The sequence below is a fragment of the Alligator sinensis genome, unplaced genomic scaffold (genome assembly GCF_000455745.1).
Source record: "Alligator sinensis unplaced genomic scaffold, ASM45574v1 scaffold432_1, whole genome shotgun sequence".
NCBI lineage: Eukaryota > Metazoa > Chordata > Crocodylia > Alligatoridae > Alligator > Alligator sinensis.
In genome coordinates this window covers 2,371,009-2,395,263 of record NW_005841998.1, presented here as the reverse complement: position 1 = coordinate 2,395,263, position 24,255 = coordinate 2,371,009, and the positions used below count along the sequence as shown (strand labels likewise).

At 42.5% G+C, this 24,255-nt stretch overlaps 1 protein-coding gene across 2 annotated transcripts in view; it reads right to left on the bottom strand.

Moving 5' to 3' along the window:
* Nucleotides 1–24,255, bottom strand: part of PSME4 (proteasome activator subunit 4) — a 118,765-nt gene that overhangs the window by 12,070 nt on the left and 82,440 nt on the right. For both annotated transcript variants that reach the window (XM_025201589.1, XM_006021587.3), the window contains 15 exons: nt 22,665–22,801; nt 21,051–21,104; nt 19,766–19,895; nt 19,094–19,175; nt 16,682–16,835; nt 16,081–16,150; nt 13,750–13,875; nt 12,748–12,900; nt 11,164–11,268; nt 9,872–9,963; nt 9,337–9,468; nt 7,460–7,668; nt 7,002–7,087; nt 6,110–6,238; nt 2,448–2,603 (listed from right to left, as the gene is read on the bottom strand). In XM_025201589.1, the coding sequence (XP_025057374.1) occupies nt 2,448–2,603; nt 6,110–6,238; nt 7,002–7,087; nt 7,460–7,668; nt 9,337–9,468; nt 9,872–9,963; nt 11,164–11,268; nt 12,748–12,900; nt 13,750–13,875; nt 16,081–16,150; nt 16,682–16,835; nt 19,094–19,175; nt 19,766–19,895; nt 21,051–21,104; nt 22,665–22,801 (1,815 nt within the window). The remainder of the gene's footprint in view (nt 1–2,447; nt 2,604–6,109; nt 6,239–7,001; nt 7,088–7,459; nt 7,669–9,336; nt 9,469–9,871; nt 9,964–11,163; nt 11,269–12,747; nt 12,901–13,749; nt 13,876–16,080; nt 16,151–16,681; nt 16,836–19,093; nt 19,176–19,765; nt 19,896–21,050; nt 21,105–22,664; nt 22,802–24,255) is intronic.

The following is a 24,255-nucleotide window of genomic DNA, read 5'->3' as shown; positions in this document are numbered from 1 at the left end:
CGCCTCTGCACCCCCTGCCACCAGGTGAGTGGGGCCCCGGAGGGGTCAAGGGAGGGCCAGAGCCTGGGTGGCTTGTCCTGGAGCGTGGAGGGCTCCCACTGCTGTGCGCACCCCGGTGGAGGCCTGGGGGACACATGTCCCCCTGATTTGTGCGTGGAATGAGGCAGCTGCTGCTGCACACTGGGTTTTGCATCCCAAGCCCCACTGTAGCTCAGGGTGCAAAGTGACCTCGTGCCATGCACAGATCCCGGGGTGCGGTGGGGGGTGGTGGTGATCATACATGTAGCAGCGGGAGTCCCCCCATGCTCCTGGACGAGTCGCCTGGGCTCTGTCCCTCCCTTGGCCCCCACTCACCCCATCACCAGAGGGGCCTCAATCTGACAAACAAAGCTGAAGAGCCAGATCCAAATGGTCTTCACAGATGCCAACAATGACACTGCCTAAAATTTAGGCAGCTTATCCTATAAGGCAAATTCTAAAGTTTGGCACCTACAGTTTCTCTACAGTGGATGGAAAAACTTCCCATAAGCAATCTAGAGTGCTTAGGCACAAAGTACTTGGCTAAGCCTACAGCTAGCCAAGAGGAAATGCTAGACAAGAATATCTGAATGCCCTCTCCTCTTCGGAGCTTAGAAAACAACTCGGAGCTGCACATGAGCATCTCCGTTATCTTAGAACACAGCTTCCAGACGGGACGCATCAACAGTAGCAGTGAATTTAGCAAAAAACACTTGTAACCTCCATGCTTACTGCTACTCACAGCCAGTGGCAGTGCCCATGTTTTGTACAACAGCACAACGGTTAGCACACTTGCCCAGGAAGTCAGAGATCTAGATTTCAAACCCTACCATGTCAGGGAATATGAATGCACACAGAGATCTAGATTTCAAACCCTACCATGTCAATGAATATGAATGCACCCCTTCCACTTCCCAAGACAGTGCCCTAACCACCATGCTATGGATTAAGATTCTCCACCCTTCCAAGTGAAGCTGTCCCACTGCGTGGCCAAGAATGCAGTTCATGGAGCCAGATTAGCAAGCAAAATTCTGTAAGCTCAGTAAGAAAAGCTCTCCCATCGGAGTGGGGAGCCCTATGTTACAGTCCCTGCTTCCAAGGCTACTTCTATTGAAATCAGTTACTAGTCCCAATATCAGAGACCAAAACCCAAGACTCCTCCCCCTCACAGAAGTGCCCTTCTTTGAGCCAGTAAGAATCCCCCTTGCTTGTTCAGTTTCTGACCCCATAAATATCTTGCCCCCTTAGCTGCCCAAGGGAACAGCTTCAGCAGCACACAATACAAGATTCTGCAAGAAACGTTGAACCTTACTGTCTTCACATACTTTTGCAAGTCTGCTTAGACACAATTTGGTTCCGCAGTAGGAACTTACTATCTTCTTCAGACATGGGAATATTTATAAAGTACAGTTAACTTGCTTGTGGTGCTGTAAACCCAATACTGCCTACATGAACAAAAGGAAATTAAAAAAGAAAAACCCCACCAAAAAACCTTTGTCACTATAATATGCTAAAATGACCAATTGCAAACAAAGCAGGTCTGCTGGGTACAAACTTTTTTTTAAACAAGTCAGTTGTGATGGTAGAAATTTATTTTAATCTGCAAGTTGAGTTTTTCTAATGAATTTCCATGCTATCCTTTGTACTCTAGAGATATTATAATTCCTACTGCTGAAATCTGAGAGCACAGAAAACACTGAGAATTTTGCTTTTAAATTATTTCAAATAAAACATTTTCTAGAAAATTTATTTTCTTACCAAAAGTATAATTTTGTATAAAATAAATTGTTACACAGCTTATATAAAAGGTGAAGAGGTATACATAACTAAAATATATAGCTAGGGGGGTGTGTGTGTGTGTGTGTGTGTGTGTGTGTGTGCGCGCATATTGAAGATGTATTTAGCCGTATATAATACAGCTAGAATATACTGCAAGACACTAAAGCTCTTTCTGTATTAGTGTTAATTACAGGTCATCTTCTATGCTTTGTACAAGGTTATAGAAAGTAAGGTAAGAAACTAGGCATCTTAAAGAACATGGGAGACTGGTGCCTCCTGAGTCTGGGGGGGGGGCACCAGCAGCCAATCGCCAACCAGAAGAGGGAGGAAGGGGGAGAGGGGTGTCCCCCAGTGGCCGACTGTTGACCCCGGAAGCATCAGCAGCAAAACCAGAAGGGCCACTGGTGCTAAGCACTCCCACTCCCGGGACAGCGCCAATCTCAGGGGGAGCACCAGGTGGCACTTCTCTCTGTGCCCCCACTTGCCAGCAAGTACTAGCCAATCTTGGGGTGGGGAGGTCGGTGGGGGGCACATGCCTGCCCATGCCCTCCCTACGCGTCACCTATGCTAAAGAAACATGGAAATACTAACTTCTGCTTTTTCTTTTTGCATTCATTGCCCTTCATTGACAGTTAAATTACTATACTTGCCTCAAGTTGTTCATCTTTCAGTAGCTTTATTACCAACCATCTGATGTCACTGACAGCTTCTTCATTGTTGAGGAAGATAAACAGATTATAAAATACCATGGTCTGGAGGTAGGTTAGTACTGTATATCTAGCATGCCAAGAATTGCTTTTTGCTGTCTGCAAAGAGAGAGAGAACAAAGTAGTTAGAATTAAAAATAAGAGTATTTAAGTAAATTGTTGGTTTGTTTCAAAATCAAGTTATATATTTGGTTGTTGCTATAGCAAATATCAATTAAATATTTTATTCTAATGAAATATTTTATTCTACTGAGCTTTTTTTTCTTTTTTACTTGTTTTTAAGTTCAACTCTAAAGCATTTGAACATGTCAAATATTTGTAGTAAAGGATGTACAAAACTGAGGTACTAAACAGGTCACGACTTGTGGTTTATTCAGTCTGTCATTTGCCTTTTACAAATAAGCCAAAATGTTGGCTCTTCTCAGTTGCACATTGAAATCTTTTGCATATAGTGGACTTTGGAAAAAAATATGCTAAAAGTCACCATTTTATCCTACATGCAGGGCTCTAGAAGTCTAAACTATGAAAAAAGGTGTCCACAATGGGTACTTTTTCAAGAGATTTCAGTTCCTACTGTGTGTATTGACTATACTATACATGTAGCCAGTTTCTCCATTTCCCTTTACAGTCATTTTTTTTTTCATTTGTGTGAGTCTTCTGTAAAGTAGTGAAAAGGCATGTTTTTTAAAACAGAAAAATACTGTAACCCCTTACCTGACCCAAAAAGCAGGGGAACCTATTGCAGTGTGCTGCATTTTGACAATACATTTTGATTTACTTCTGAAATGAATTTCAAGTTGAGGATCTCTCTGAAGTGATAATTTTATTTGAAACTGACTCATTACTGAATCTACTGAACCAGTAGTTCTCAACCTTTAAAACTCAAGGTACCTCTCATTACACTCAAGGCAGCCCTCTGAAAATGCCAGCTCTTAATTTTTCACTTATTTTTTGACTGACAAGAAACGAAGTATTTCTTCTGTTGCAAAGAATGACTACAACAATTTGGAATATTTTTAATACTATGAATTCTTACTTGAAATCCCTAGGTTTATCTGGTGAATCATGTTCGCATACCTAATGGTGAGACACCCCACAGCACCCTTGAAAGGATCTCAAATAACCCTGGTTGAGAATTACTGATCTATAACTTAAAATTTTAAGAAATGAAAATACCTCTTTCCCCAGCAAAAAAATCTCGTGGGGGCCAAATGTTTAAAAGAATATTAAAACTTGAAGCAGATTTTGTTTTTCCTTTTAGAAGGTTTGTATTTGTAGTAAGAATGAACATTTCAATTTAATTATACTTTAAAACAATGGGCATAATTTTAGTAGAAAGATCAAATCAGAACTAAGCCCTTTATGAAAATTTTCAGTGCCTTGCTGTTAGTAAACATTTCTATTCAGCAAAAATTTTTAATGACTTTAATTAATGTTGCTAGTTAATTCTGTGCCAATTTCCATCTTGATGACCCAATACTAATAGAATCCATTACAGAACCTCCAGCAGAAACAGACAACTCTCCTCAGTGCTGCCTTTTTGCATGGTTTTCAGCAAATTACAATTGCAACCAAAAGTTATCTAATCACTTATTTCATAGATTTCATAGACATTAGGGCTGGAAGGGACCTCGGAAGATCATCGAGTCCAGCCCCCTGCCCAAAGGGCAGGAAGTCAACTGGGGTCATAGGATCCCAGCAAGATAAGCATCCAGTTTCATCTTGAAGGTGTTCAATGAAGGCGTTTGAACCACCTCCGGTGGCAGGCTGTTCCAGACCTTGGGGGCTCGGACAGTAAAGAAATTCTTCCTTATGTCCAGCCTGAAACGATCTTGAAGTAGTTTGTGACCATTCGACCTCATCATCCCTTGGGGCGCTCTGGTGAACAAACGTTCCCCCAGATGCTGGTGGTCACCCCTGATAAACTTGTAGGTGGCCATCAGATCACCCCTGAGCCTGCGCTTTTTCAGGCTAAAGAACCCCAGGGCTCTCAGCCTGTCATCGTAGGGTCTGCTTCCCTGACCTCTGATCATGCGCGTGGCTCTTCTCTGGACTCTCTCAAGCTTCTCCACATCCTTTTTGAATTGTGGAGCCCAAAACTGGACACAGTACTCCAGCTGCGGCCTCACTAAGGCCGAGTACAGGGGGAGAGTGACATCCCGGGATTTGCTTGAGAAGCATCTATGGATGCAAGCCAGCGTTTTGGTCGCTTTACTAGCCGCCGCATCGCATTGCTTAAGTTGTCAAATTTCGTTTTAAAGATAGCCCCAACTCTCCATACGCAGGAATGGCGGGGGAACCACAACAACACTTTAATATATGGTTGTTAGTAATACTTCTGACATTACTCAAGAATTTTGAGGAATCACCACTCTTCTCATTTACGATCGCTTCTGACTCCAGTGTCCACATCATTAATGAAGATGTTGAACAGTATGGGTCCAAGGACAGAGCCTTGGGGGACCCCACTGGTCACAGGACACCACGATGAGTGACTTCCATCGATTACTACCCTCTGGGTCCGACCCCGGAGCCAATTTTCCAGCCAGCGGATCGTGGAGGACCCAAGGCGACAATTGGCCAGTTTCTCCAAGAGGCGATCATGGGACACCAGATCGAAGGCTTTTTTGAAGTCAAGATATATGACATCAATCTCTTCTCCCTTGTCCAGGTGATAGGTCACCTGGTCGTAGAAGGAAATGAGATTGGTCAAGCAAGACCTACCCGCAACAAACCCGTGCTGGCTATCCCTTAAGATGTTGGCGTCGGCCAGTCCATTAAGGATGGCCTCTTTAATAAACTTTTCTAAGATCTTCCCCGGGATAGAAGTCAGGCTGATGGGCCTATAGTTAGCTGGATCCACTTTCCTCCCTTTCTTGAAGATAGGCACCACATTGGCCTTCTTCCAGTCTTCGGGCACTACACCAGAGCGCCAAGAGTTTTCAAAGATCCGTGCTAGAGGCTGGGCTATGATGCTCGCCAGCTCCTTGAGTACCCTGGGGTGAAGATTGTCAGGGCCAGCTGACTTGAAGGTATCCAGCTTCTCAAGATGTTCCTTCAGAAAGTCAGCATTAAGGGAGGGCAGGGGATCACCCTCACCCGGACTTCCCGGCCCTGTAGCGGGCATGGGCGTCCCATGGGACTGATGAAAGACTGACGCAAAGTACCTATTTAATAGGTTGGCTTTTTCCTGGGCGTCAGTTGTCAGTTGCCCCATCTGGCTCAGCAGGGGTCCAATGTTGCCCCTGCTTTTCCTCCGGCTCCCCACATATCTGAAAAAGGACTTTTTATTGTCCTTGATGCTCAAAGCTAGCTGGAGTTCAGTTGCAGCCTTGGCTTTCCTGGTCTGCTCCCTACAGGACCGGACCAGTGCAGAATAATTATGTTGGTTAAATTTGCTACTCCAACATAGATATGTGGGAAAAGCAGCTACATTGGCAACAGCGTTGCTATAGACAAAAAAAGAGAAGCAGAAAATAGTTCTGAAATGGCAGATTTTTGCACTTGCCTTAGCAGTCAATACATAGCTTAAATGATAATTAAGAACAAGCTTAGCACATTTCATAGTCTTACACTTTCGTTTTAATAACTTAGACCAGACTCACTTGTTTTAGCACCTGAAGTACCAAAGGCACTTGTTGAGGATACAGCAACCCCTGAGACATTAGTGATAAACACATCTTAGCATCTCTCTTGAGTTCATCATAGCTATTATCATTTTCTACTGGGGCAATCTGTAAGATAAGATCAAACAGAACACTCAGGAAATAACTGTTGCTGAAGAAAAATTACCTTATAACAGCAATATGTTATGTAGGAAAAAACAAAACTTCTGCATTTGTTTAAATAACTTTCAGTAGTAAAGATTAAACAACTAGGCTAGTCATTTCAGAACATGCACATTTATGACATTTCAGCATTTCTGTATTTTAAAATCTGTCTACTGAGAAACACTTAGCTGGTTTAAAGTTCAGTAAACATAAAACACTTACAAATGAGGAGTATCTTATGTCACAGCAACTTTGTAAGTGGATACAAAGCTCACCCGCTTAATACAGACATCATGATAATGAGTTTTATTGGGTGCCCAATGGTAAGACACACGTAGACAATAACATTTTAATATGAACTGCTGCATCATAAATGGCATGTAGATATTTCTACATTTGATAAAAGGTAATTAATTACTCATGGGGTAATAACATTCCCTTCTGTATGCATAAAATGTTAGAGATACAGGATATGTATATATTAGTTATTTCCAGAAGACAACTAAAAATAGTGGTTCCACCTTCTTAAGACCAAGGCTATCAGTTACACACACAAGCTTTTGTTGAGAAGGGTGGTACAAATTGAATAAATAAATGAATTAGCAAGTAAGCAAGGGCCAAGTGTGCTATATTTAAGCAGCTTTCTATTTCAATTGCAACTTTTTAGTTTTTTTCCAAACACCCTTTCAAACATGAACAATTCAGTATTAAAATGAAAACAAATTACCTTGAAAAACAAAGGTAAAAGCTGGAGTTGCTCTGTGACAGCTGTGGAGAAGGACCGACCTGCACTCGCCATCAACCATTTCAGGACTGTGTATAAGAGAGAAATGTTTATAGAATAAAAAGGTCAAAAACAAAAAACAAGTCAAGTCAGATTTACTAATAGTAAAACCCAAAAGACATTCACTTAAATCACTGGTGTTGTACTAGCAGCAAGTTGGACCCTGTATTCTTGGCATTAGAATTCACAAGCAAATCTCAGTAATATTGCTAATCAAGGAATAGTAATGTAAATTAGAGCACTCTCGGCTATCAACATCAGCTGGCAGCCCAAACTATAAGGGATACACAGAAACCTCTTTGGTATAAAGCAAAATTCTAGATTATAAATATTTATGGTGTTACACTGCCATAATACTCTGCAACTAAACATGTTCTGACAAGTGAAATTCAGCAACTCACTGGTTTTCAAGAGTTTAATGCCCTGAGTTCGCTCATCTTGTTCACCAACTCCATTCTCTTCCATTACATGATTCTGAATTTCTTCATCCACTTCCATAAGGGGTTTCAGTTTTTCAAGTATTCGTGTAGTGAATTCATGGATACGAGGGGACTTTGTTGGAGCAGTATTTGGCAAAGAAACATCTATCATGAATATGTAGGTCAAAACACTGAAAATAAATAGTTCAAGAGTTTAATATATTCATTTCACTGCACAACTTAAATAACAAGAATTGTTCAGTGACTATTGTTTGCTTCACTTTACTGAGTGAAACTGAATATTGCCTCTCTAGTAGATTACCTCCTGTCCCCACGTAAAACCTTTTGAAAACAAATGCTACCTGAAAGACTGAAATCTGACTCAGATGCCTGCCTGGAATCAAGTCATAACAAAATGCTACAGCACACCAAGACAAAATATTTTAGTACACCGAGCTGCTTCACTATATATAAACATTTAAATGTTAGATAGAACAGAAGAGAGAGTTGAGAATGTATGACCTTGCTTTGCCTTTCACTTTGTAGTTTAGGAAAGCAAGAGAAAAATAAGCTATTGCTGCTATTTCTAATAATTTAGATCAGGCATCTTTAGCGATTTCTAACAATAGGTATTTGGAAGGTAGGGTAGCTTGATAACATATTGCAATTTAATATCTAGAAATACTTTATTTACAATTACCATTACAATCACAGTCACAAACTTCTCCAAGACCGTCTCAGGCTGGACATAAGAAAGAAGTTCTTTACAGTCCGAGCCACCAAGGCCTGGAACAGACTGCCGCCAGAGGTGGTGCAAGCACCTATTCTGGATTCATTTAAGAGGCAATTGGACGTTTATCTTGCTGGGATCCTATGAACCCAGCTAACTTCCTGCCCCTGGGGCAGGGGGCTGGACTCGATCTTTCGAGGTCCCTTCAGGCCCCAATGAAAATAGATGAAAAAACCATGCACAAAAGAGGTCAACTGTCTGCCTAGAACTCTTTCCTCAAGATGGCAAACTGTAGGTCACATAGTATTTGTTACAGCCAAGTGTTTCTGGTAGACTTAACTCCTGAACATAACAAAAGCCATTATCCATAATTCGAACTGCTGTTGGCTGGAGTTTTCAAGACTTAGGGAACCTACCTAAACTGCAGCAGAAGTATGCTGTACAGTGGCTCTTTTAACCTTGCTCTTTTTGCTGTCCCCCTCCCCACAGCTGATTGGCCGAGCGTGCCTTGCAGCCCCCCTGCTGATTGGCCGGAAAGAAAAAGCTGCAGTTTCCGTGTCCTAGTCAATCAGCAACAAGTGGCGGTGCTGCTGGGGGCCCTTGCATAATCAATAGCAGAAGTAAAAAACGATGACATATTTAAAACTCCGGTTTTGCCTCCTGACCAATCAGCAGCAAGTGGCAAGGTCACCAGGGCCCCTTCACCAATCAGCAGGGGGGGCAAGTGCTTGGCAAAAGGAGCATGATTAAAGGAGCTGCTATGCAGCGCATTTCCACTGTGACTTTGGTAGGTCCCTAGATATAGGATTGTACAGTCACCAAGATGCTTTCAATTAATATTACCCATTACATTTATTCCACACTAAGCACTGGATACACGCAATTTCCAAAGCTTAAGAATTTTCAGTGTAAAGAACAAGAATGAAGAAATGACCCAAAGTTTGACATCAGCACTTACACTGCAATTTAAGGGCATTACTGTGGCACCTAACAGCCTCAGTAGTACACCCAATGTGCTGAGCAGTGTTCAGGTAGAAGAAGATCAACGACACCCCAGAGCATATTCTATTATTGAAAAATAATGATCCATATATGTACACACTGAACAAAACAACTACAGAACACTGACCTTCCTATTCTCTCTCTGACATTTTTGTAGACCTGTGTGAGTTTAGGTTCCAAGTACTTAAGCAATCTGTGCAACAGTTCTGGAACTCGCCATTCTTGCTGTGCAAGGCCACCTTGCAATACGTAGAGCCGGCTAGAAATCAGAACATCATTATTGTAACATTAACTACAAAAAGTTTTTCTATGCCCAAATCTTATTCCAAATGCTGGATGTAATCACAAAATAAAATAATACAACTGCTATATCAACAATGCATTTCCACAATACTTACTGAATCCTGTTAGAATGACGTTAAAGTGATGCACTTTACACAATGCCTTTGCCTGTGCACACAGACACAAGGGCTGTAGGGGAAAGGCACAAAAGCTGCAATTGCAAAAGGGTTTAAGTGGAGTATACAAATTGAAGGTGAAGCTCTGTGCCTTTCCTCCAGGCAGGAGGAAACACTGCTTGAAGTGAACTTGATACATCTCTATGGAAAGGGGAGGAGGGAGAATTTACTGATACATAATAAAAAACAAAGTTAAATTCTTACCATGCATCTACAAATGATCCTCCTTCACCACTTAAGGGAGACTCCAACAAGAGTTCAAATAAAAAGTGCAATTTCCGAGGATCTCTGCTTTCCTGAGGGAGAGAAGAGGGGAAATTTATATACGTCAATTATTGGAATTCAGCAGAATTCCAATTCTAACCAAAGCCATACAGAAGAAAGATAGATATTTGTATTGAATATCTTTAAGTCCTAAGAATGCTCTACTATGCAAATGAAAAATATTTTACCTTTCTCAAAGTAATCTGAGGAAAACAGAATCAGCACAAGACATAAATCATGATATTTTACTCATGAATGGCAAATCATTGCCATTACTCAAAAAATCTGGCAAAGTATGGATAAAAAAATTGTAAAGAACTTCAATTTTTGTAACAATTAAATAAAGCAACCAACTTATGAAAGGTATATGCATCTCGTGTACAGGAATCTTACTATAGTCAAGAGATTAACAGGGTTCCTTAAACTACTTAATCTGAGTTTTCCCAAATTATTTTTGCCAAGCATATGAAAAAGCTCTATACTTTATATTTTAGCAAATGAGGACAGGTCCATCATCCAAGTTCAAAAAGGATATAAAAGAGTTTAGTACAGGCAACCCCCACTCAGTGCTTTTAATTGGTTCCGGAAAAAACGAGCGTTAAGCAAAACCATACTAAGTGAAACCCAATTTCCCACAGAAATTAACGTAAATAAATACAACTCACCTGCCCTACCCTGGGCCTCTGCCAGCCCTGACCTCAGGGCACCGGCATGGGCCCTGCACTCAAGCCTGCCCACCCAACTTGCTGCTACTCACCACTTCTCTCCACCTCACTGCCCACCAAAACTGGCTGTTTCCACTGAGTGCTATAACGAAACTGGCTGAGTGCTCAGTGGAATCAGGTATGAATTTTAAATAAGCACTATAGCAAAATAGTGCTAAGCAAAACTGTGTTAAGCGGGGGTTGCCAGTACTAGTTATAAAACATTATAGTAAATGCATAAATATTAACACTAGCTTTAATAGAAAGACACCCGTAGCCCCCCAAAAACCCCAATGGAAGCAGATGAAACTTTACGTTTCCAGAAACAAAAGCAGATGATCATTTTCTGTAGTAATTCAAGGACTAGTATAAATACATATGTTTAGTAGTATTTAGTACTCTAAATTCCATCTTAACACAATAAATTTAAACATTTTTTCTCCATGAAAAATTTAGGCAACACTTTACCGTTATCTATTCAATCTTACAAAAAACCCCAAACAAAGTTAAATAATATGGAATACTTACACAGGAAGTTGCTATGCATGTGCCCCAATCATTATAAGTTTCCACTGTGATGTTAGATAAAGCTGTTCGAAGCAATGGACAGAGAAGCATCCAAAGTTTCTCTACCTGATGAACAGAAGGCAAGAAGATGTAGTTTTTCCATTTTGGGTTCCAATTAAACTGCTCTAAGTCAAACCTCCCACCCCTTTCTTCCACCCCCACAAAAAGCAAAGTGAGCTTCTTGCAGAAGCTCAACATTCCAGTCTTAAAAATACTGCCATGAAAGAGACTGGTAAGATCCCTTTCTGTTTTGTTTACAGGTGTTTTGAAGTACCATAGGAGTTGCACAGTTTATCACTGTTGCTTCTGTAGGCTGAGCTCCTTACAGACACCAGAGACTCCTTCCATTCTCCAGCTCCCCACAAGTTTATGCGTTGCCTTCCCATCCCTTTGTATTTGAGGACTCCCCTGAAAGCCCTTTCTCCTATGCAGTGGGTTCAACTGCCCCCTCTTTTTCCTGCATGCCATTTCCTTTCCTGTCCCTCTTTTTCCTGTATTCCTTGTTTTCCCTCTACCATCACAGAGGCATTATGTATTATGTGTTTCCATTTTCCACCTCCTTGCCTCATAAGGATCCCCTATGCCTCAACTCCACGCTTGAGATGGTGTATGAACTCCTCAACTACATCAGGGGCCTGTAATGCTTCTCCCATTTCTCATCACCCCACTTCCCTCTTCCTCCACCATGGACTGGTCCACCACTCTCTGCTGCCTGTGTGCCCTATCCCACTTGCCTCTGCACTGCTCCCAGCAGTCTCATCTTTTTTTCAGATTGGCAGTATTTTAAAACTCTACTGTGAAGCAAGAAGCAAGACTAAGGTAACATTTTGATAGTAGGTATTAATGGCTTCCATTAAATGATTCTTTCATTTACTGACAATTGCAGAAATAGACCAAGGCACCTAGAAGTCAGTGCTCAACTCTGGGGGTTTCTTGCCCCCAGGGCAATGTCATCTGGCTCAGAGGGCTCCCCACAAGTCTGAAAGTTGAGCAGTGGGAGAGAGGTTGACACTCCCCTGCTGCCAAATTCCCAGACCCATTGAGAGCCCCACAACCCAGACACCAGGGCTCTGTGTGCTAGATCACACATGCAGGGCAGCATAAGGCCCAATCCTGGCATGTGGGAACGGGCGGGGCCAATCCCAGCAGATGGGGTTGTGCAGGGGTGGCACAGGGCATCATGGCTCAATCCTGGTGCATGGGGCCAAGCACAAGTAGCATAGGGCCCAATCCCAGCACAAGGCCCTGTGTGGCACACCAGGGCCCAATCCAGACATGCAGGGGCTGGCAGAAGCCACACAGGGCCCAATCCAGCCTGTGGACAGGTCCTACACTATTCATCTTGCCTATAGGCCCAAAACAGTGAGTACCACCAATTTAAGCTGCAGGCAATTCTTCAGCCCACACATTAACATGTAAAGAAAGGTTAACAAACTATCTACCCAAAGAACCTTGCCTGCCAACAAACCAACAAGAATTTATTTCTTTAAAAAAAAAATCTTCAGAATATTGAAGCATTCAAACACACACACACACCACTCCTACCTTTTCAAATGTCCAGTGTTTAGAGCCCCTTATCAAGCCAGCTATGATTTCAGCTACACATCGCTGAGTACTTTCATGACAGTCTGCTACTAGCCGTTCCAAATGGGGCTTTAAAACTAGCAAGAAGGCATCGTCAAAGTTTCTGAACAGGCCCTGTTAAGTTTGGTTACAAAATAGAAATTCAAAGCATTTATTATTTTGGAATTATTCTACACCACTTCCAAGTTTTTAAACATTATTTTAAATTTTAGCTTAATGTTGATGTGAAATATCCAGGTCCATAAAAACAACAGCCTGTATTGTTACTTCTACTGAACTGCTAAGGCATCATCTCTTTCGAATATTTTATTTCTTATTTACTATCCTGAATTCTTTTGAAAAATTTGCTCCATCTACTACTACAGCTGATACATGAGTGTAGATACGGTACAGTAAAATGGATAATACACGTGGATGCATTAGAAAGTCACCAAAAACGTGTGCAACTGAGTGGGTGCATCTACACAAGACGCTATGGCACAGTAGCAACAAGCTACTGCGCTACAGTGTTGCTGGGCATGAACTGTTGCTACTGCACAGTAGCCTCTAAAAATAACCATGCAGTGATGGGATGGCACAGTAATGCCAATTACTGCATAGTCATTCAGTACTTGCTTAAACAAGTACTAAATGACTGTGCAATCTGCCACACGTGTGGAAATACTCAGTGTGTTACACTTCCAATGCGTTATTACTTCAAGGCAGTTAAAAAAAATTCAAATCTCAACCTGCAGTAAAATTAACTTGTTGCTTCTCCTATATTTAAATGAAAACACACCCAAGTCTTTCATAATCTCAGCGAGGCAATCTACATACCCTAGTGAGGCTAATCAAAATCGCAATTATTGCAAAGCTTCCAACAATATTAACAGCGATGGGATGGATCCCTGTGCATGGTTTTCATGTTTATTTGATCATTTTATCTACACAAAGAAAGCAAGTTACGCATAGAAGTCTTGATACCTTGAAGAGGCAAAATCTGCGAGGATTAAATTTGTCTTTTCCTTTTCGGTCTTCTAAAGATAGGAACTTTATTAACTGCTCAACAAATTTCGGATCAGAAAAGTGATCATATATAGCTTGCTCTGCCTATAAAAGAAAAACAAGTGAGAGTTTAGTCTATTTGTAAGTTGCTCGAACCACCATGATAGCACCCACCTTATTTAGTCAAAGTCTTATTTTTTATTTCATTACTACTTCAATCGAGCAGGACCTCAATCATGTACAGGCTGTTCACTTTCAATCATTCAAAACCAGGGCAGGCAAAATACAGCCTGCAGGCTGGATCCAGTCCATGAAATCATTCTATCCCACCTAAAGGGCCGCTCCAAAAAACTATTACCAGCTCACGGCTGTCCCACTGAAAGCTGGTGGGAGGTGCGGGCTTTCAGAAGTCATGTGCCATTGGATCAGGCAGGCTCTGTGCCTCCACCTCCGTGCAGCTCCTGACACTCCAGCTGGGAGCACCACGTGGAGGTGTAGAGTGCGATGGCACACAACTGGACAGCTGGTGAGTAGGGAGGGCAGCTCCTGCCTGCAGTGCCAGGAGCCCCATGTGGAAGCACAAAGCCAGCCCAGGCCAGTGTGCTCTTGGCTTGAGTGCCAGAAGCCATACGTGCTGTGACGGAGCCATCCCAGCCAGCCCAATAGCCCACGGCTCCCGGAAGGAGTGCCAGGAGCCACACGTGATGGCATACAGCCAGCTCAAACTGATGATGCATGGACTGGAAACCACAGGGAGTCGCATGCCATCAGGCCAGGCAGGCTCCACGCCACCACACACAGGTCCCGGAACACCTTCTAGGAGCTGCTTGCCATCAAGCCGGCCAGGCTGGCTCCATGTCAGCATGTAGCTGCAGCTGGGCTGGGCTGGCTTCATGCCTCTATACGGGGCTCCCAGCACTGCAGGCAGGAGCTGTGCACCATTGGGCTGGGCTGGGCTGGCTCTGTGCCTCCACACAGCTTCCTGCTGGAGTGCTGGGAGCCCCATGTGGAGGCACAGAGCTAGCCTGGTCTGGCCTGATGGCACATGACTTCTCACCTGCACTGCTGGGAGCCTGATGTGCTCGTCTGCTTTGAAGGCACATGCCAGCAGGCCAGCCCAGCTCCATGCTACTACCTGCAGATCCTGGGACTCAGCCGGAGAAATGCGCCACTGGGGGGTTCTGCCTGCTGGGGGCCATGAGCGCACTGAGCGTCTGCTGCCTGCTGCTGCCACCAGCAGCAGGGGCTGTGTGCCATGGCATGTGGCAGGGGGCCCAAACACCCCCACAAACCCCACACCCATACCCCACACACAATATACAAGAATAAGACTTTATTTTGAGCTGTTATGCAATATCCCCCCATACATTATGCAAACACACACAAATCAGGACAAAAATATTTTCTGAACAAAAATTAATATATATGTTAATAGTCGATTTTGGATTTTTAGTATACAATTTGTTTTTTTTCTGGTTCCAAGATGGCAAAACCCCTTCCCAAAAAGAGTACACCCTGTAGCAAAGGTCAGAGGTCCCAAGATGGCGATCGGGGGCAGGGCACCTTTCAAGGGGTGGGGCTACCTTTGACGCCTTCAACAGCTCACCAAAAGTTGTTAAGCAGCACCCCCAGCTGAAATAATTCCCCACCCCTGTTCTAAACAAGAGTTTTGTCAACAACTTAATGCCAGCAAGCTTTTCTGTGCATCATAATATTCATTTCCCTCCAACTAACACAACCCCTAGAAAAGCCATTTAAATCTGCACTGACAGCAATGAATCAAATCTGTCCTTATGACCACTCTCCTGACCATGTCCAGTTCTTTATTGTTCTATAGCTGTATATTAGAGAAACAGAAAACAAGACTGGTTTTTGGTAAGCAACAAGGATCCCACCTAATATAAAACATGTGCCCCTTTTGTGGCAGCTTTCCTAAGCTTTATTTTGGTTAATTTTTCAGTTATATTTTGAATACTAAGCTCTGGCTCTCAATTGTATAAGAATAACTATGCCATCTTTTACACAGCTGCTTTATTAAGTGCCCATGTTTCCCAAAAACTGGAAATCAATTGCTATATTCCCAATTTAAGTATACCCCTCCAGTCAAAAATTACCTTCAGTAACACAACGTAAAATATCATAAGTATTTCAAATATACATACTATACTGCATCTGCCATGTGGCGCCAAATGTGAAGTGGTACAGGATGCACAGCACTTGAAATGCATGTATCCAAGCCCTTAGAAGTCAGATAAGAATCTGTGCTAGTTTTGAACCAGAATAATCAATACTCACAACATGGCGGCTTACCTCTAACAACTCCTCTCTTCCTCGCCCAAGCTTTGGCTGTTGATCAGCAGGAGCATAAACTAACATGTTTCTAGGAATTGGAGAAAACATGCATTAACATTTTTCAAGATAAAAGGCAAAAAAAATGCATACATTACCTTCTATTTATCTACATTATATTTAAAATGTATATCATAAATACTTATGATATCTAGCCTTAAAAAGGCATTACTGGAACAAACTCAATCCAGCACTGCTATTGTAAGATTTTTGCAAAATGTATGAACTGTGCATGTAATTCCAATGAAAATAGTTAACCAAATAAAATAATCCCATTCAAGGTTTACAACACACAAAAATAATCAAAATGAAAGCATTTGTAATAATTTGCACTCTATGGAAAAATAGAGTTTATATTCACGGCCCAAACAAGAAGTGCATAAAGTACCAGCAGCACAAATAAAAAGGCAAACATAGTTTAAAAAATATTCATGTTCAATAAAAGGTAATAACGTTAAAATAATAAATAAATAAAGTGTCCATTTTAATGCTAACCGCATTAGTCAGAAACATTGCTTTTCTTGTAGCATTTTGCCCCTGGAGCATGTCATTTAATACTCACTGAGGCCAGGTATAATACCCCCAGTGCGTCTTCTCCACAAAGCAGCACGATTCCCAAGCTTGTTTAGTCTTTGGTAAATTTTGACCATCATAGTGCAACCACTGGTTATCAAGTCTGTCACCAGCCTGAATGCTAGGAGGCTTAAGATTTCCACCTATTTTGAAAAAAAATTCATACTCTTATCAAATTTTTTTTTTAGAGAGCTGATAGTCCCAATCATGGTTATATCTCTTTTAGCATTTTCAAGTGACTTCAAGAAATCATGTTTTTTGAGAAGCCTTCTTCAAATGAAGTCTGTCTTGGAAACATAATGAAGACATCTTTGTACAGAGCTCTCTAGGAGCTTTGGCCACGTTGTAACTAAAGAGTTAACATTTGCCAATTAACCAGGGAAATAACTGTAAATGTAAATAAATAGATACTCTATAACCAGGTACAAATGTTTATGAGGCATCTACATTTTAAATATTCAACTTGATTTAAGACTTCTAGTGTAAAAAGCAATGCCGCTCCCCACAATGCCAGGCTGGAGCATCCCAGGCAGCAGCAAGCAGGGTGCGCGTGGGCTATCCACCCCTGCACAATTACAGGAAGCCAGAGACGCCCTGTCCAGCTACAGCAAGCCTGGGTTTCTCAAAGCAGCAACAAGCATAGGGAAAATCCCTGTCCTACCCCATCCCATCAGCTTCCCCACACAAGCACAGGGAACCCAGGATATCTTGCCCAGCCCCATCTGCCAAGCAGCAGCAAACACAGGAAAGGGAGAAGAACAGGGAAGGAACCCCTGGCTCTGCTCCAGCTGGGCAGGGTGTCCTGGCTCCCTGCGTGTGTGTGGGGAGGGGGGGGGGGGGGGGATTTCCCACCCCCCACAGCTTGCTGCTGTCTGGGAGATCCAGGCTAGAGCCCAGCAAGATGCCCCAGCAAGTTGGGGGAACTGGGAGGAGGATCCACCCCTGCTCCCCACCACTGCTTCCCAGGAAAACCCTGGGGGTTCTGGGGGGATGACTCAGCCTTCCAGTGGTGCTGCTGAGAGCCCCCACCTGGTCAGCAGTACAAGCTGTTATCCCTTTTTCCTTCCTCCTGACAGCCTGACCCATACTCGTGTAGCCGTAAACACAGTGCGATTGGAATAACGCCTAGTCACCCTACAAATAATTTCAAATATAAATATTTTAAAGTGATCCTTGGAACACTGTTCATCCTCCAAAATTTCTGGAAACACTACTTTGACCATCCTTCAGCTTATTTTAACTAAGTTTTCCCAAAATCTAGATAGAAGTTGAGTATATGAACCTAGCTTGAAGTAGTATCAGCTTGCAAGTACCTAAACCAAGAAAGAAGAACAAAGATAGTACTAACTTTAATTTAGAAGTTGAAAGTTACCCTCCCCTTAAAATATTAAGAAACAATTTGAAATCTCTGAGAGGTGTTGGGTACTTTGAAGCACCATGGAGAAGAACTGATGAAACGAGTTGAAAACCTGCAGTGAAAATAAAAACTGAACTTATGATATTTCTATCAATAGTTGGGTGCATTTTTTTGTTAGTTTCCATGGTAATGCCTGCACCAGAGCAAGATAATCCCCCAAACTGAGGCTGATTTTTTTTTCTAAAAGCAGTGTTTTCAGAGCTCTCTATATTTAGTCCGAGGGTGTAGGTTGTAGCCGTGTTGGTCTAAGGACATAGGCAGTCAAGGTTCTTTGGATGAATCTGATATCTTTTATTAGACCAACTTAAATAGTTGGAGAACAATTTTTAAGCAAGCTTTTGGGTTCAAAAACCCTTTGTCAGGCTAAGTTGATGACACTTCCTTAGCCTGACGAAGGGTTTTTGAACCCAAAAGCTTGCTTAAAAATTGTTCTCCAACTATTTAAGTTGGTCTAATAAAAGATATCAGATTCACCCAAAGAACCTTGTCTGCTTATATTTCGTAGGCATTTGGGTTCTTCAGAATCAGAAAAAGTCAGCTCTTCTATTAACAAATATAGAAATAATATAAAAGAATCTCTTATTAAATACTTTTCAAATATCACATAACATGAATATGGCTGGAATAAGATTTGAAAAAAGTAGAGGCATGCAATAATACAACTGACCTGAATGTGTGCTCATTCAAGTTAATGCAAAGTTCCCACCACCTTCAAAGAGGGATGATCAAGCTCGTGTCTTATACATTAAATGTGATCATATTTTTAACCCTCATTACAACCCACTGAATTAATAAAATTAACACATTTTGTTTTAAGGAGAAAACAAATTCTAGTTAGGCTACTTATCTTGTTTATTTATTTGCTTAAAACATTAACACCTTGAAGAATTCACAGAACACAGACTGTTTTATTTGTAAGCTAGTTGAGGAAGGTATTTTCAGAAAATTTGAAGGAGAGACTTTAAACATTTATCAAATACTTACTGACTTCATATGGGCAGATGGACACCGTTTTGTGGACTCTCTTCAGCTGCTTGAGAATGCCAGCAACAGCTGAAATAGCCATCTAAAAATAAGAATCTGAGGATTAGTGTATCCATTTCACATTTTCAGTGGAAGAACTGGTCTGTATTCACATTATGGCCACTCATCTTACTAACGCAATGCTTAGTGGCATTCCCTCAAATGTATAACTACCACCATTAAGCACACCAGTAGCTGAGATTGCCTCCTCAGGAGTTGCAGTCCACACCTGACAACCTTTTTTATTGTTTTTATTTTTTCATCTTCAAGTGCTGGAAACACTAATGCAATGAGCGCAATAAACCAAATGAATAGTATACATAGAAAGCAGAGATGAACATCCTTCTGCACTGTGTTTAAGCTCTGTTAACCAGAACTCCTGAACTGATTACGTTTAAGGGAGATACCATAAAAAGGAATACTAGCATAAACAGAGTATTCACTGAATTATACATGTAAGCTTCTACAGCTAATGCCACTGTCACTGAACTTCCTAAACTAATTTTTACAGTGGCAAAAATTAGCGTGTACCCATGCAGTCACTCACAGGTACATAGGGCTCTGTACAAAACATTTACACTTGGACCAGAGATCCACCTGAAAGTGGGAATTTTCAACAAGTATGAACTTTACCTTACGAACCACAATGGCATCATGGGTTAGACACTGCACAAAGAATCTTATGGCACGGACAGGCAGCACCCTATCATCTCTCAGGAGCAAGGATAAAAAGCCAATGCCTATGTGCTCAAATTTCCAGGGGCTGAAAATCAAAATGCAAAAAGCAATAATGGAGAAGACAGCACCTTACACAAAAATGCTTATAAAAATATATCTAAAAAAAAAAATCAAAAAAAAAAAATCACTGAAGTTAAGCAGATGTAGTAATAAAATAAAATGATTTAGGGCAGTTAAATACAACGTCTATTACTCAGAATCGTATTGGGCAGAATACTTTTAATACCAAAAACTGCTAATTCTTAGCAGTGGTAAATAGAGAGATCAGCACATATGAATACTGCGATCCCACAAGCTTAACAGAACCTGGCCACTGCACAGCAGTCTGGCTGCTAAATACTACGAGACTATGTAATGCATCCGAATTGAACACACTGGGTGCAGCTACACGAAATGCTTACTGCAGTTGCCTAGTCAGGTCCACAGTAAAGCATCACCATCTACACGAGCAGAGCTGTCAGACCAGAGTAAACTAACTGTGCCATAGGATAGTACTGCCCAACACAAGTACTCTATGGTGGAGTTACTCCACCGCAAGGCATGTCTAGATTGTGTATAGATTGTGCTGGCTAGCCCCGCACTGTAGCACCCTCCTGCCCCAGCCAGCCCTTCTGCACCACATTGAGCCTGGGCAGAGAGCAGTGTCAGGCTGGCAGGTTGACTCTGTGGGTCCCTGCCAGCTGGGGCTATGCTGCCCCAGCTCAACATGCTGCAGTCCTGGGAGCAACAAAGTCCAGAGCAAACTGCACCGAGTTTATTATGCTGAATTAGTTTACGTGCACACGTGCCCATTTTGTTTTATTCTGAAACATGCACCTTGTACCTGTTATAAACTAAATAGCTGGAAAGAATAGATAATTAAGCACACTGTCCCATTTCTCTTCCCTTTTCACTATAAGGGAGGCAGAAGACCATTTGTGGAGTTAGTCAGTCCCCAAATCCATGACAATCCGTGAAATAAGACAAAATAAAATACATTTAAAAAAAAGACAAATAATAATCAAAAGATCTGTAGTATCTTATCTAAACTGCATTATAAAAAACTTATGCTCGTCTGAAACGAAACTCAAAGATAACATATCCTAGTCACTTAAACTACCCATTTTACTATTATACATTTTATTACTACTAATGTACCCCCTCCCTTTCTTCAAAGGAGCTTACAGAAGAACAAACTTACAGATTTCTTTTTTCCACACAATCTAAGAGCATGTTGACCAAATTCTCATAGTTTCTGAAAAAAATAAAACCAAAATGAGCATCTAGAGAGGAAGACCTTCTAGTCTCTATTGAGACCAAGCAGCGCAAAAAAATGTCAAGACCTCTTTAATCCAAAGTCAAAATAAACCACAGTCAGTGATAAATGCACAGCATTTGCAGCATTAGTAATTGTAATTTTGGGAAGGTGGAGGAGCAGCAATGCTACTGAATTGAGGAAGAACCACCAAAAGATTACTTTATCTCAGAGACATTGAAGATACAACCTTGTGGGCCAGACTTGGCCCACGAAGCAGTATCACACAGGTTGAGGTGCTGTTGGCAGGGCCAGAAATTTGGTGGTGGGGCAAATGGCAGGAGCATTAATTGCCATGGCCCCCAGAGCCACATCAGTCATGGCTCATATATCACCACCACTTCTCTCCTATTACTGCAGCAGTGATATTCCCTTATTACCAAATCTTCCTAGAACACCCAGGAAATCGGCCCCCTCATTTTCTCTTCATAAACACTTCAAGAGGGTGATTACATGTAATAAAGCTGAAATAAAAAAGGTATACAACAGCAATGCCAATTAAACGGACTACAAACCAAGATCTCAAATTCACAAATGTAACCTACTGTAAAATCTGAAATATAGTTGTTTTAATGGGTACTTATAACACGTCTATGTGAAAATGCTGTACTGACAACAGTTATTACAAGAATGCACCAGTAGTGAGCTCAAGATAATATGGCAGTGGTTCTCAAACTTTTTAGATGCAAGGCACCTGTTGTAGGACTCAAACCACCCCTCAGCAAATGCCAACTTTACAGAACCAAAGCAATTCAACTGTTGCAAAGAATTCAGAAAGACCACAACAGGTGAGTGATTTTTACACTATTTGAGATCTATAGTTTTATCTTGTGAATCACCGAGATGTGTGCCGACCTAACAGTGCTAATACCACATGACACCCTTTATGAAAAAAAGGTCTCATTTTGGCACAAGCAGATGCTATGACACACTATTGCTAATCACTGCATTATAGTGAGGAGTATGATATAAGAATGTATAGAGGCTAACTGAAGTCAGTGGCATCCCTTCAAATGCAAATGAAGAGTCCTGAAAGTCAGTTCTACTGACAAAAAAATAGAAACTTGAAACAATGAAGTAAAAAAAAGATCAGGTTTTGAAAAAAGGATTATTTTTTAGAATCAGTGGCAAGGAGCCTGCCCCAGTGCATCCCCTTCCCTGCATCCTACCGCTTTTCCCCTCTCTCCCTCCAGCACTAGCACCAACCTCCCTACCCCTTCATTCTCCTCCCTACTGGAGAGGGGTGTTGGCCCATGGTACAGCTGGCTCACAAGCACTTGGGTCCACTGGTCCAAAAGGTTGAGCTCCACTGCTCTACATAAATCTCACAAACGGGTCTCAAAACTTTAAAAAAAAAAGCAAGCAATTTTTCCTCCACAGAAGTTACATTCATTATACTAATCTAGATCAATTAGATATCAGCTATCAACTTAATGAATTAATCATCTAAAAGCTACTATAACATTACAGCTGTGTATAGTTAACCAAAGACTAGCTTACTGCAAAGCCTCAGCATTCTTTTCCTTCTGGCGCTGAATTCCTAACTGAATCTCTTCTGATGTTAGCATTGTCAAGTTGGTGCTGGGGTGTTCCGATTTTTGCAGCAGTACAGCTATCTCAGTGCACTTCTTTGGAACCTGTTGACCAAAAGGGAAACATTCAGCTAACCAGCAGCTTGTGAACTTTCTAGTATCCTTTCAGAAGAGGTTAATACTCAGTTTTCTGTAACTACTACTGAGGTAGTTCAAGCTTCTCCTTGGTTGTCATTTCTCCAAATATGTCATTCTTAATTTATGAAGCAAAGATAAAAATATATAGATGGAGTGGTGACTGCATTTGATTTAAAGGATAAACTATGCCTTAAAAATTTAACCTTAAAAAAAAAAAAAAAAAAAAGGTAAAATATTTTAGGATAATGCCTCCAAAACCCTTTTTCATTTAGGTAAATTTAGTGTTTCAGCTCCGAAAAAGGTGAGCAGACATAACACAGAGCAAAGACAGTGCAAGCATCTTCACACACACCACTACACATCAGCCACAACCTGAAGGGACCACCCTTAGCAGAGGTGATAACCAGGGATCCTGGTTTTCTGATTAAAAATTGTGAATTCTCTAGTTAAAAACCCAAAATCCATGATAAAAATTAAAGGCCCCCCAAAGCCCCTCCCAGTGCTGCTAGTGCCCTGCATTCCCCAGTCTCAACAGCCCTCCTGATGCCCCTCACAACAGCCCCCCAGACTGGACCCACAGACAGTGAGTGACACTGACACCCACCCCAGCAGGTAAGTGTGTGTGGGGGGCAGGGGCGGGGCAGGGTGGGGGAAAGGGAAGGTGCTGGGAGTGTATATCAAGAAGCGGGGAGTGTGCCCCTGTGCTCACTCCCAGGAGCAGGGCCAGGGGGTGAAGGCAGGGGTACCACTCTGTGGGCCACATGCACGCCGGCCAGCCTGACAGGAGGTTCGCACACGGAGGCTGCCACTGCGCCATGCACTACCATCCCACGGCCACCCGAATGGCTTTATGCGCAAGTGGCGCAGGGTGCGGCAGCAGCAGTGTGGTGGCAACCACCATGTGCGGGCCACATATGTGCCGCCCGGCCGGGGGGTGAAACAGGGGGCTTGCGTGCAGTGGCATGCTCCACAACTGGCTGCACAGCTCCGCGGTGGTGTGGGGTGGTGGCGGCTGCATGCAGGGTGGGGGGGCTTTGTGGGTAAGCGCTGCCACCGTGGAGCCATGCCCTTCGCCCCTAGATCCTAGAGGTTAGTGGGGCTTGGGGGCTGTGGGGCAGGGCTGAGGGAGGATGGTTGGGGGCTGAGGGAGAATGGTTGGGGGCTGAGGGAGCAGGGGGTGCTGCCGGCCCCAGGGGGCACATAACAGCTGGGAGCAGGGCCAGGGGGTGAGAGCAGGGGTGCCCCTCTACAGGGGGCTTTGCAGGCAAGTAATATGGGAGGCAGTGTAGTGGTGCCCGCCATATGCAGGCCACACACATGCCGCCTGGCTTGCTGCCCAGGGGAGGGGGAGGCTGGCATGCATCTGGAGCATAGCTCTGTGGCCAATGCTGCAGCCATGGTGTGGGACGGGAGTGGCGGGG